At 54.5% G+C, this 12,937-nt stretch overlaps 1 protein-coding gene and 1 long non-coding RNA gene across 2 annotated transcripts in view; one reads left to right on the forward strand and one right to left on the reverse strand.

The window, feature by feature from the left end:
- Positions 1 to 808: 808 nt before the first annotated feature.
- Positions 809 to 1,844, reverse strand: LOC140612257 (uncharacterized). The gene is made up of 2 exons (XR_012013538.1): positions 1,450 to 1,844; positions 809 to 1,351 (listed from the first exon to the last, which is right to left on the reverse strand). It is a non-coding gene; the product is annotated as an uncharacterized lncRNA (long non-coding RNA).
- Positions 1,845 to 2,270: 426 nt separating this feature from the next.
- Positions 2,271 to 12,937, forward strand: part of FADS2 (fatty acid desaturase 2) — a 29,512-nt gene continuing 18,845 nt past the window's right edge. Inside the window, exons 1-4 of the mRNA XM_072789402.1 lie at positions 2,271 to 2,537; positions 10,439 to 10,549; positions 12,310 to 12,507; positions 12,632 to 12,733. Of these exons, the coding sequence (XP_072645503.1) occupies positions 2,331 to 2,537; positions 10,439 to 10,549; positions 12,310 to 12,507; positions 12,632 to 12,733 (618 nt within the window). The 5' untranslated portion in view covers positions 2,271 to 2,330. The remainder of the gene's footprint in view (positions 2,538 to 10,438; positions 10,550 to 12,309; positions 12,508 to 12,631; positions 12,734 to 12,937) is intronic.

Here is a 12,937-nt window from a genome sequence, read left to right on the forward strand (position 1 = left end):
TCTGAGACTACTCTGGGTGGCAGTAAGCTAGGACCTGTTGGGCACCCCACACCCTGGTGGGTTTCCACTATGTGCCCAACCTCAGCTGCACTCTCTACCTTTTACACCTTGGTGCCTTCTGGTGCTGTTCTGAGCCCACGGGACTCCTCCACGACAGAGTCCTGGTTCCCCCTTTGAGACTATCACTTCTCCTGAGCTCCTGGCCTTTTGAATTTTTTCATTAATTTATGTATTTGTGATAATCCCCCTTCCGAAAAAAAAATCAGTTTTGCGTACTGTTTCAGTATACCTTTAACACGCATAAAAATCAGTGTATCCTCCTGGGGAGCTTGCTTCATCCTTTCTCATCCTGTGAGCAAGGGCTTTGGTTCAGATGCCTATTGCTACTCTTTAAAGCCAGAGAGAGGCCTTGTTTCTCCTCCTGTCAAAGTTTGAGACATGAATGAAGCCTGCTCGGGACTGATACCAGCATGACATGGGGGAGGCCGACCACTGTGGCCATGGCATGAAGGGGACCCTGTGGGGCCTCCACTGCCCTGCCCCCCACCAGTTGGCTAGCATGATCTTCCTACCCGCCCCGGCATCAGGTTGCTCCCCAGCCAAGTTTCTACAATGAATCCTTTCCACTGACCTCATTAGGGGAGAGGCAGGGTGATGTCTGGAGACTGCCTGGCAGTGCTAGCTGCTGGCGGCAAGCACCTGCCTATTTCATCTTTCTTAAACTTCCGTGTCTCCACGTTGTAGTTTGATATAACAACGTGGGTCCTGTTTGCCACCAAACACAGGCCAGTAAGTTAAGACACAGGTGTTGCAGCGATGAAAGCAACTTTATTCCAGAAAGCCATCTAACAAAAAAAGATGATGGACTGATGTCCCAAGAAACCATCTTCCTATGGGCACAAAGAGGGGCTTTGAAAGCGGGAGGGAAACAGGAAACAGAAACTGGCTGAGGTGCCACAGGGGCTTGAGCAAATCCATCAGGGGTCTTCAGTGAACATGCGTCCGGTTCGAGCTCCCTAGGAAGCCTTAAACAGAATCATATAAGCTTATCACGTGCTTATGGGGTGATCTGCAAGAATACGCCGATTAGTTTATTTTGTGCCATGTGTCCTGTCTTAATTCAGTGTTCCTATGAAAACCTAAAAACCTAAAGGTCGGCTAGTTCCCCAGCGGGTTCCCCAGCGGGTTCCCCAGCGGGCTTGCAGCATGCAAACAGGTCTCCGGTGGAGCAGCAGGGGAGGGAGCAGCGTTCAAGGCAAACTGGGTTCAAGATGGAGCTAGGCCTGCTCCGCGGTCACCTCACAGGGTTGGCTGAGAAGCTCACGAGGGGAGTGCGCCAGCGACCCGGGACCTAGAAGTCATCCCATTGCAGCATGAGGGCCGCTTAGGGCCTCCCGGTTCCCAAGGCTGTCCTCGCCCCCCACTTGGTCCCGTTCATCCCCGGGCCACCTCGGGAGCCAGGGCTCAGGGCGCCGATCCTAAGCAGTCTGCGTCCTCCGGGCTCCGCGGGCCTGCGTCTCCCGCCTCCCTTCTGCCTCCTCCATCTTCTCCTTCCTGGAGCCCGCGGGGCGCTCCTGCCAGGGGCTCGGGGTGCTCGCTCGCCGCCCGGCCTGTGCGCTTCCCGGTGGGGCCAGCGCGCGCCCCCTGCGCTCCCCCGCCCGCTGCGGCCCCGGGTCCTTCCCTCCTTCCCGAGAGTCTGACCACGGGCGTCTTGGCCCTGGGCGGGTCCGGGCCGCGGGGTGCTCGGGGAGGCTGAGGACGGCGCGGACGTGGGGAGCGCGGACAGTCGGGGACACCCCGGGGCGCGGGGCTGTCCTGGGCGCCCGCGGCCGGGGCGGGTGGGGGCGGGGAGGCGGCGGGACTGAGCGAGGGCGCGCGGGCGGGGGAGCCGGGGAGCCGGGGAGCGCCGCGGCAGCCCCGCTGGCCTTCGAAAGATCCTCCTGGGCCAATGGCAGGCGGGGCGACGCGCCCGGATTGGTGCAGACGCTCTGCTGATCACGGTGGGAACGCGGGCGGCCGCGGAGCCGCGGGCGGGGGCCGGGGCCGGGGCCGGGGCCGGGGCCGGGGGCGGGCGGAGGAGAGGGGCCGCCGGGGGCGCGCGGGGCCGGGCCGGGCGCGAGGGAAGGCGGGGAGGGTCCTGCGCGCGGGCGGCGGGCGGCGGGCGGCGGGGCTGGGGGAGGGGAGGGGAGGGGAGGGGGAGGGGGCGCGCGGGGGGGGGGAGGAGGAGGAGGAGGAGGAGGAGACAAAAGCCGCAGGCCGGGAGGCCCGGGCCGCACACTCGGGCGGCGGGCGAGGGGGCCACAGCGCGCGGGCACCGCGGTCGCCGCAGCATGGGGAAGGGGGGCAACCAGGGCGAGGGGGCCGCCGAGCGCGAGGCGCCCCTGCAGACCTTCTGCTGGGAGGAGATCCAGAAGCACAACCTGCGCACCGACAAGTGGCTCGTCATCGACCGCAAGGTCTACAACATCACCAAATGGTCCAGCCGGCACCCGGGGGGCCACCGGGTCATCGGGCACTACGCGGGGGAAGACGCCACGGTGAGGCTGCGCGGCGCCGAGCGGGGGCCCCGGGCTGGAAGGAGGGACGGGGCGGGACGGGGGGGAGCTCGCGCGCTGCCCCTGGCCCCGGAGGCCGCCATGGCTGCCCCGGGGGCACCGCCCGGGAGCCCCTGCGCCCGCGCTCCAGGACCGCCACGACCCACTGGCGGGCAGGCTCCTGGGCGCCGGGGCTGGGGGATCGGCAGGAGGGTTTGTTTGCCAAGGCCGGGTCCAGAGGAGCCGGGAGCCGCGCGGGTTTAGCAGCATCAGGCTGGCTTGGCAGCAGGTCCAGCTGGGCCGGGGTTACTCCCGGACTCCTCCAGTACTCAATGGTCCTCTGTTTCCAGATCTTGCCAGGAATGCCCTTCCCTCATCTTGCACTCCTAAACCTATCGGGATGGTGGGGCCTCCCGCCGAGTCAGAGCTGCCCTGTCTCACCCACACTAAAGGTTTGGCTGTGTCCCTTTGGCACCTCCCGACCCCCCAGTCTGAAATCCTTGCATTGTTTTAAGGCGCTGCTGGAGCCCAAAGGACTCGAATGGGAGAGAGGGAGCCTAAGAGGGTCTAAAAGGGAAGAAAGGGGCCCCTCGGTGGTAGTGACCTGGAAGCCACTTGGGCAGGGTGAACAGGGGAGAGGCGGTGGGCCGACACCCAGATCGTGGCCCCTGGATCGTTTGCGTGCTCTGCGGCTTTTGCTCTTCTAGCTGTATGAGCCCCTGTGAGTCAGTAGAACTTTTCATCTCCCTGCTTCTTCTAAGTCTCTTTGGACCAGGCGTACCCAGGCAGGCCAGACCAGGCAGCTATAATCTAGACTGTAAATGGCTTACAGCTTTGGGGAGCAGGATCCAGGCAACATGCAAGATCCCGAAGGTGGTCAACCATAGATGGTGCCTACCACTCTGGGGCTCATCTGGTTTTACCTGCTTGTGAACGCTGCTCAGCCCTGGGGGCTGGACTGCCAACCATAACTTAGTGGGCATAAGGTTTCCCAGCCCATCTGTTATGTGACGGGGCCCTTCCCACAGTTGTCCATAGGAAGCTGGGTAAGGGCAGTTCTCAAAATACCTGACTCCTGGTTGAGGTCTTCTCACCATGAAATGTGTTTTTTTATGTGGATAAAGATGTATTGTGCGGCAAAGCACTTCATAAGCTGTAAGTGAGCACTGGAAAGATTGCTTCTTGTCCAGCAAGTAAGAAGATGAGGATTATGTAAACAAGGAAAAAAGTTTAAATCTATGCCAGCTTTATGTGTTGGAGCAACGCATTACATAACCTTTATTTCCAAAGCTTACTACCTCCTAAGATGAGGTTTATAGGGCATTGTATGTGCTAACTGGGGATATAGTACAGTAACATGGAGTGGGCAACTGGATTCTCCTCTCTTCGCTGTCTGGACCAGGTCCCCACCAGGGTGGCACCATGGGCAGCACAGGGTGTGTGGGATGCAGACTTGCGGAGGCTGGAGTAGTCTAGCAAGAGACCCTTGGCCTTAGGTTGTTGAGCAGCAGGTAGCCTTGGTCCTCAGAGCACTGACTTCTTCCCTGGAGCTTGGGGAGAGACAGAGTATTTGGGTCATGCAAGTTGGGGAGGGACTAGTCCATAGACAGAGTTCAGATGCCCTGGAACACTCAGTGCATGCACCGATCACAGGTTTTGAGCCGATCACATTGCAGTAATATCCTTCTTATGAGGCTGAAAGTCAAGGAAGCTTTTCTTGGGACAATTCAGGGCCTCCATAAGGGATTTTCCTGTTTCTGAAGAAAAGGCCGCAGAACTTAGGACCACCTCTTCCGCAGAAGAGTGACCTAGCCAAGGGCAGTTATCCTTTGGTACTTCTGCAGAAGTTAGAACTTGGCCTTGTCTATAAGAATACAGGTGCTAAATTTGCAACTCACAGAGCACATTCAGGCATGCTAGTGCAGTTGGCCCTCAGAAAAGCCATGGAGGTATCTCTCATTGCTCTTAGGTTTCAAAACTTTGCTCAAGTGGCAGTGCCCAGCCCTAAGCCCAGGATCTACCATTACGGAGTCCTCCCTGCCCCATTACAGAGCCCACGCACCTTTTCCCCCTGCCTCCCTCCCCTGACTTCCCATTCTACCTCTGGCCCTCCAGTACTTTCTGCCTTTTGCCTTGCTGAGGGCAAAAGGAACCCTGGGAGTCCCAAGGATGCCTGCTCTTCAAGACCAAGGCCCACCACCGCAGAACTTTCCCTACTTGTGGTTTTTATCTTCAGCTGTGATTTATCACACATTTATTCAGTCTCTCCACGGTTCTGAACTGGGCCCCCTGGGCAGTCAGCTGTAAGATGAACAGTTCAGACAGTAACCGCATCTGGTGGGTTTGCTTCCCTCCCTCTTAAGCTGAGGCATGGTGCTGGGTCCTCTCCTTCTGGGCACCACACCTGCCTTTGTCTCCAGCTTTTCCTGCCCTATCCGCGTTAAGCCACATCTTTAAAAATTTTATTTATTTCTTTGACAAAGAGAGACCGAGAAAGAGAGAGAGTGAGAGAGCACAAGCAGAGGGAGGGACTGAGGGAGAGGGAGGAGCAGACTCCCCACAGAGCAGAGAATCTGATGCAGACTCTATCATTGATCATCCATTGACTGTGGGACCCCAGGATCATGACTTGAGCTGAAGGCAGACACTGAAACAACTGAGCCACCCAGGAACCCCTCTGACCTCCTTTAGACAGGGCCAGAGGGTCATGGTATTCAGAGGCAGAGGACCTAGGTTTGCATCAGCTTTATGAATTCCTAGGCGAGGCATTACCATGAATTTTGCTTTCACAGATCTGTTGTTGCCAGGCTCAAATGGGCTGTGGTTCAAATGGACTGTGGCTCAAATGGGCTATGCATGAGTTCACTATTTTAAAAAAAGTTTTATTCTATTCTATTCTATTCATTCATTCATTCATTCATTCATTCATTCGTGAGAGGCAGAGACAAAGGCAGAGCGAGAAGCAAGCTCCCTGTGGGGAGCCTGATGTGGGACTTGATCCCAGGAGCACGACCTGAGCAGAAGGTAGATGCTCAACCCCTGAGCCACCCAGGTGTCCTGAGTTCACTCTTTAAACTTCAGGACGCACTACAGGTGTGATGGATCATTATTGGGTGTCCCTTAGCATGTGTGTGCATGTGTGTGCATGTTCCCAGCACACAGAGCAGGGAGTTCAGTAAATAGGAAATAGCAGGTGAAGAAGAGAAAGTTCAGTGACCCCATATTTACCATAGGAAAAGGCATCGACTGCAGGACACCTGTCCTCTGTGCCTGGAGGGGAGCTGTACCTCCTGAGCTAGATGTGGACAGGACAGTCCCAGCCCCACTGGCTGCAGCCTCAGGGAAGGACCCAGCCCAGCATCTTCCCATCCCTCATCCCTCATCATTTGTGAGAACGACAAGTTTGTCAGCTTGCCTCTGTTGGCATCTACTCCCTGTGCTGTGGAACCCTTCCCTCCCCTGGGACGCTATGTGTGCCAGCCATCATCAGCCAACGTGCCCTCTCTCACCCAAGGGCACCCTGGTCCCCGAACCCCGCCCACAGCCTCCATTGCTTCTTTCCCGGGGATGGGGCGTGGTCCAGGGGCTCTGCAATAGAAAGGAAGTCGGTGACCCTGTCTCTAGCTGAGAACTCAGGATACCTTGTCTGCTTCTTCCTCCTTAACCCCTTGTTCTGCAGAGTCCTGGTTCCCAGGACCACTACCTGCAATGTGGAATGCCCTTTGTTTGCTCCTCCTGTACTTCCCAGGTCCCAGGCTAAGTGCCCAGATGTATAAAAGCTGGACTGGAGACCAGCTTTGTTCTGCAGAGAAGGTGGGCACAGCCAGAAACAAATCATGGCATCTACCCCTCGGTGTGGTAGGAGGAGTTGCCAGCTCTACCCTGAGTGGGCACGGACCGGGGAAGGTGTCTTCATGCAGAAGTTGTCTGGCACTGATGCTGGATGGTGGCAGAAACAGGAAATGCAGCATACGTGTCTTCCATTTTGGAATCTTTGGCCCTTTCTCCCACAGCCCATACACCTGGCCTCCTGAGGACAGTTCCAGTCTGCTCCCAAGCTGTTGCTACTTCTTTCTCTTTACCCTTGTCTCAGACCTTCCTGATAAACCTTTGGCCTCTCTCCCTGTCAAACGAGGATAGACCCTGGTTCCAACTCTTGTTCCAAAGTCAATGTTTGGATTGGCCCTGTCTTGCCCTGCCTGGTGACCTACCTAGCGCCAGCCAGACACTTCTATAACCGAAGTTACTGGGGACCTTCTGTGGATATGTGAGGTCCATCCATGACATTTTGAAGAGGAAGGCACAAAAGGTGCTTGACTCCTGGCGGGGAGGAAGCTTGTTTTGATTGAGGCCTGTGTCTTAGCATTGGAAAACTCTAGATGTAGGCACCTGGAAGGTGACTGTGGCCTAGCAGCTTCACCTCCCTCAGTCTCCTTCCTTGTCTCTAAAATAAGACCTGCCTAAGAGTTTGGTAAAGATGAGTGGCTTATGTACACAAAGCCCATGGCTCAGTGGCTAGCCTCCCTGTCTCAGCTTGTGGCAACTTGACAAACACCAGCATGGGTGCTGGAGAAGACAAAGAGTTCTGGGGCCTTAGAAGCATAAGCTGGGTTGCACTAAACGGTGCAAGAAGCGTCTGAACACGATTGCAGGATGGGTAAGTTTCCTGGGATGAGAGGGGGCATGGCTATGGCATCCTGGGCCCTCACATGCACTTGTGAGCGCCTCTCCAGCATTGTTGTCAGCCCTGGGGTTGCAGCGAATGAGACAGCTGTGGCCCTTCCCTGTGGGAGCTCACATTCTTGTGGAGAATGACAATAAGGAAGTGAGTATGTAATATAACCTGTGAATTCGGTAACTGTCAGGAAGAAGGCAAAACAGGTCAATGTCCAAGAGAGAACATGGGACTGGAGAATGGGAAAAGCCAGGCATGGGACCCTACTGGGAGCAGGGCTCCCAGGCAGAAGGAAGAGCCATGCAAAGGCCCCGGCGTGGGCACGAGCTTGGTGGTTCACTGGTGCTCCTCACCTGGCCTGCACAGAAAGCTGTCCGATGTACCACGGACAATAAGATGATCTAACAGCACTCGGCTTTCTAAACTGGTAGGAGGCGTGAGGCCTGTGGACCGTGGCAGGTAGGGAAGCAGCCCCCGAGTCAGGTGAACTTACATCTGATCCTGGCTCTGTCACTTGGAGCAGAGGATGTGTGCTTCTTGCACTCTGGTGTCTTCATCTGTCCTGTAGGGCACTCAGGCTTCTGGGAGGTGACAGAAACAAGGCTCCTGTCTCCCTCCCTGTCATGTGGCCCTTCCCTCCCCCTGGACTCATGGAGGTTAGAAGCCACCTGAGAGCCATCTGGAAATGGCCAAGGAATGGCCTGGGTCAGGATGGGAGTCTACTCCACCAAGTTCCCCGGCCCAGGCAAGGGCTTGAGGGCCTGACCGGATCCTGGTGGATGGAGGGGGAGGGGGATGCAGGGCGGGGGCGGTAGGTGCTGGGTGAGAAAAAAAGTCACTTGCAGACTTGAATTTTATCTTCTCACTGGGAGAGTGGTGGCTTAGTTATCAGACACAGCATTTGGCCCTCAGGAAACTGCCTTGCCCAAGACTTCCCACCATTTCTCGAAAGCTGTGGTCTGATGTGAGGACGACCAATGAAAGAGCTTCTGTAGGCTCTGACTTTGGAAGGCGCTGCACCGCTGACACCCAGGCCCTGACGTGGAAGCTCCTGGCAGGCCTCTCCCCAGGGCCTTCAAACTTGGTGCTGGGAGGGACTTCGCTTTGCAGAGGACGCTGAGGCCAGGGTCAGAGCCTGTGGCCCAGAGTGGCAGAGCTGGTCAGCACTGGCCCCCAGGTGTCCCTACCACCTGCCCAGGGCCCTAGAAGAGCCTCGCATCTCTTCTCTGAAAAGAGACTTGATTTGATCCTCTGCTACCGTCTTTCTGTTCAAGTAGGGGGCAGGCACAGACATTTTTTTTAAACTGCACAAAATGTTGCTTTGTAAGTCTGTTCTAGACTCAAATAAAGACCGAACAAAAAGACTTGATGCCAGGGATACAGTAAGGAATCAGGAGAGGCCTGGCAGTCGCTGTCCTGAGATACTTTGGTGGCAGCTGAAAACATGCTTATGAGTTGTGGGTACTTTCCCGGTTCTTCTTTCCTTTAAAAACACTTTGCAAATTTCTAAGCATGCAGAACTGTTGAAAGAGGAAGTGAACACCTGCATTTCCTCAACCAAGATTCACTAATCTTCACATTTTGCCATGTTTGCATTCTGCCTCTGTGCATATATCTAACTTTTTTTTGTATGAGATTCTCTTTAGCCAAATCATATGAAAATAAGTGTCAACAATTCCACCTCATCCCTAAATTCTTCATCGCTTGCTCCTAACAATAGGGACATTCTTTAACATAATCACAATACCTTTGTTGCGATTAAGAAAATAAATAGTAACTCTTCAACGTGGCCAGATATCCAGTCCATATTCCAGTTTTCTCATTCAACTCCAGAAGTGTCTTATGTAACAGCTGGATCTTCCCCACCCCCCCTCCAAAAAGGAACCTTTCAAATCAAGCATTGCCATTTAAAAAAAAAAGATTTTATTTATTTATTTGACAGAGAGAGAGCACAAGTAGGGGGTGATGGGCAGAGGGAGAGGGAGAAGCAGGCTCCCCGCTGAGCAGGGAGTCCAATGCCAGGACCCTGAGATCCTGACCCGAGCCGAAGGCAGGCAGCTACTTAACTGACTGGGTCACTCAGGTGCCCCAAGCATTACTGTTTTTATAATCTTTTTGTTTTATCTTTTTCATTTTTTAAAAATCTGAATACCCCCTCCCAACACACACTCACATACATGCACGCACACACTTTTCCCCCCCACTATATTTATGTTTCTCCTGGTTTCTCACGGCGTCATTGACTTTGTCCTCTATCCTGCAATGTCTCAAAATTTGGCTCACCGCAGAGTAAATGTTGTTTGCTACTGGGACATTATACCGTAGTCCATGAAGGGGACCTGATGCCAGCTCATCTCTAATGGAAATGCCATATTTGTTATGAGATGATTTATGTAATAATATACATAACGCATATAGGAAAAAACCCAGAGGGCAATAAGCTAAAATAATTAGCAACGGTGGTCACTCTGGGTGGCATTTATTTTCCTCTTCATTCTTCTGTACAGTCTCTGAATTTGCTCAAATCATGCATGTTATAATTTTATAATTGGAATTACAATAATATTATTATATAACGTTTAAAAAATTTAAAAGCAATGGTATGTCAGTGTTAGAGAAAGTTTGAAAAGTAATGAAATAAAGCAAGACATAATGCCACCACCTTAACATATAATAATTTAGGGTTTCTCCAAAGTTCTTGATGATTGTTTTTGTAATTATTTTCATACTTTGTCAAATTATGAAAAAGCTTTTTTTCAGGCATGGTTTTTTTTTTTTACCTAGTTCTGTATTTGTTTTTGGTTTGACATGATTTCCTAAGTACATTTTCCATGCTGTAGCAGGATCCAGCCCCATGCTTTTCACTGTAAGCCATGTGCATGGGGTGGCGGGTGGTGTGATTCCCCGGGTGCCAGCGGAGGCACTCATCCTCCTTGGGCCTGGCCCAGCCTGTGCAGCTACCTGGAGGGGTACATTTTTCCAACTCACCCAGAGGCATCCCGAATCTACACACACCCTTGGTGAGCCCAGGGTGGAGACCCAGGGGCGGTGCTGGTGTGGCTGCGCACTGAGAGATGTGCCAAGGTGAGGCTGGAGAGAGCATTTGGGGCCAGGTCCTGGGAGGCCCCATTCAGTGTCCAAGTGGGGACACTGGAGAGCTGCTGCTGGTGAGCCCTGTTCTTCCTGGATGGAGGTCTCCTCACTCGCCGCCTGCCTTCCTGCTCCCCAGGATGCCTTCCACGCCTTCCACCGTGACCTTGATTTCGTGCGAAAGTTCATGAAGCCTCTGCTGATCGGAGAGCTGGCCCCGGAGGAGCCCAGCCAGGACCATGGCAAGAACGTGAGTGTGCCCAGACCAAGGAAGGAGAGGAGGGTTTGAGGGGAGAGGGGATGCCCGCCCAAAGACAGAGAGTGCCAGGTGTCAGCCAAGGGAGCTTTGTGTCAGTACTGGGGAGCCACTGCACCATACCTGGGGTCGAGCAGGATTCCCAGACTCTGCAGCAAGCACCCTCCTCTTGCTGCCAGCCTGGGCTGGCTCCCCGCCTTGGAGTGATTCGTCCCCAGCCTATTCACCTCCACGGTCTCAGTAGAGTTCGGCTGGGCACAGGGTCTTCACTTCTGGTCCAGTCCTCCCACTGTTTTCTTTCTCCACCCCTGGGAAATACAGCCCATTCCATGTGTCCTCCAGAGGCCAACCTCCCCCCATCCCTGGATCTCTCATCTCTGCCCCTCCCTGTTCTCCCCAGGGCTGAGGGAGGAGATTGTCTTCACCCCATCCCGGAGCTGACCTGGGGTTCCATCCTGCTTCCTTCACTCCATCCTCTGCTCTCACCAGCCCCCCTGCAGGCAGGCACTTTCTCTCCTCTCTTGGGTGTCCTGTGGGCTCCCCCCTTCCTGACTGTGCTTCTCTGGCTCCTACCTGGTTTCCCCTCTTGCCCTGCTGCTTACATGGGCATTAGCCACTCTTCACATCCTTTGCCACTTATCACCCATGCTCCCAAACCTGGCTTCCTCCACCCCCACGGCACCCCATCTACCTTTCAGAGCACCCTCTTCCCCACACCTGCCCTACCCCCACCTCCCTGCTCTGTCTCCCAGCCATGCTCATTTCTCCAGAGTCACCGCCGCACACTCCACCTTGGCATCCTGGACCCCACATCCCCAGGGCCCATCCAGTTGTCCTGCCTCCCTGAGCTCTCTAGGGGCAGGGGCGTCTGCCTGCAGTTTTGTCTCCCCCACCACAACCCCTCAAGACTCGACAGAGTGCCCAGAGCAAGTGGGGGCAGGGGCAGGTAGTGGAAAAGTGCAAGCTTGTGTGTGTGTGCGTGTGTGTGTGCAGTAATATACACATATCCATACCACAAATTTTACCATTTTAACCAGTTTTAAATGTACAATTCAATGGCTTTGGAGCACATTCACATTGTCAGGTGATCTTGACCACCATCCACTTCCAGAATTTTTTCGTCACCCCAAGTCATAATTGTCCCCATTGAACACCTAACTCCCCATTAAAGGTTCTCCCCTCCCCGAAGCCCCAGGAAAGCACTATTCTGCTTTCTGTCTGTGATTTGCCTGCTCTCGGTAGCTCAGTTATGTGGGATGACACACTATTAGTCCTGCTGTGTCTGGCTTCATTTCACGGAGTGTGACATCTTCAGAGTTCATCCCCTGGTACCTCAGGTCGTGATCCTAGGGTCCTGGAGTCGAGTCCTGCATTGGGCTCCCCGCAAGGAGCCTGCTTGTCCCTCTGCCTGTGTCTCTGCCTCTATCTCTATGTCACCATCTCCTTCCCTTTCGAGACTGACTAGTCTTCCATGGTGTGGATAGACCCCACTCTGTTTAGCCAGTTATCCATTGGTGGATACTTAGGTTGTTTCTGCCTTTTGCCTTGCGAATAATGCTGTGTGAACATGGTATGCAAGACCAGCTTTTGAGTCGAATCCTTTCCTTGCCACCTAACTGGGACCAAACATGCGGTCCCCATGGCCATGGAGTCCCTGGCAAGTACCACAGATGTGGTGCTTCTCCCGGCTAGAAGACGACAGCCCCTCCAAAGTGACCAGGGGTCCAACGCCTTCCCTGCACTCTTCTCAACAGTCCCAGATCACCGAGGACTTCCGGGCCCTGAGGAAGACTGCCGAGGACATGAACCTGTTCAAGAGTGACCACCTGTTCTTTCTCCTCCTCCTGGCCCACATCATCGTCATGGAGAGCATCGCCTGGTTCATCATCTTTTACTTTGGCAATGGCTGGATTTCAACCGTCATCACGGCCTTTGTCCTTGCTACCTCTCAGGTGAGGTGTCATGTTCTCACTGGACACCTGAAGCCCCCATCCCCCCCACCTCCCCAGTACCTTGGGCGCACAGGGGCCAGGGACATGGGAAAGCCGGCTCTGTGAAAGCATCTCTATTCCCCAGGCCCAAGCTGGATGGCTGCAACACGATTATGGCCACCTCTCTGTCTACAAGAAGTCCATGTGGAACCACGTTGTCCACAAGTTCATCATTGGCCACTTAAAGGTAAATACCAATAGTCCTGGGCATCTGCCCATCAGTTAGCGGTTGGCACAGCACAGTCTCACTTTCCCAGGGCCAGGTCTCCTCTCGGGTCAGTGTCTGTGGCCGCGGGCAAAACTGCAGGTCCACCCTTGAGCCACGCCTTCCTCCTGGGCTGCGCTGGGCTCTGGGACTTGGTGAATCCTTCCCTCTTCTGACCTTCCAAGC

Source organism: Canis lupus, chromosome 21, assembly GCF_048164855.1.
Source record: "Canis lupus baileyi chromosome 21, mCanLup2.hap1, whole genome shotgun sequence".
Classification (NCBI taxonomy): Eukaryota; Metazoa; Chordata; class Mammalia; order Carnivora; family Canidae; genus Canis; species Canis lupus.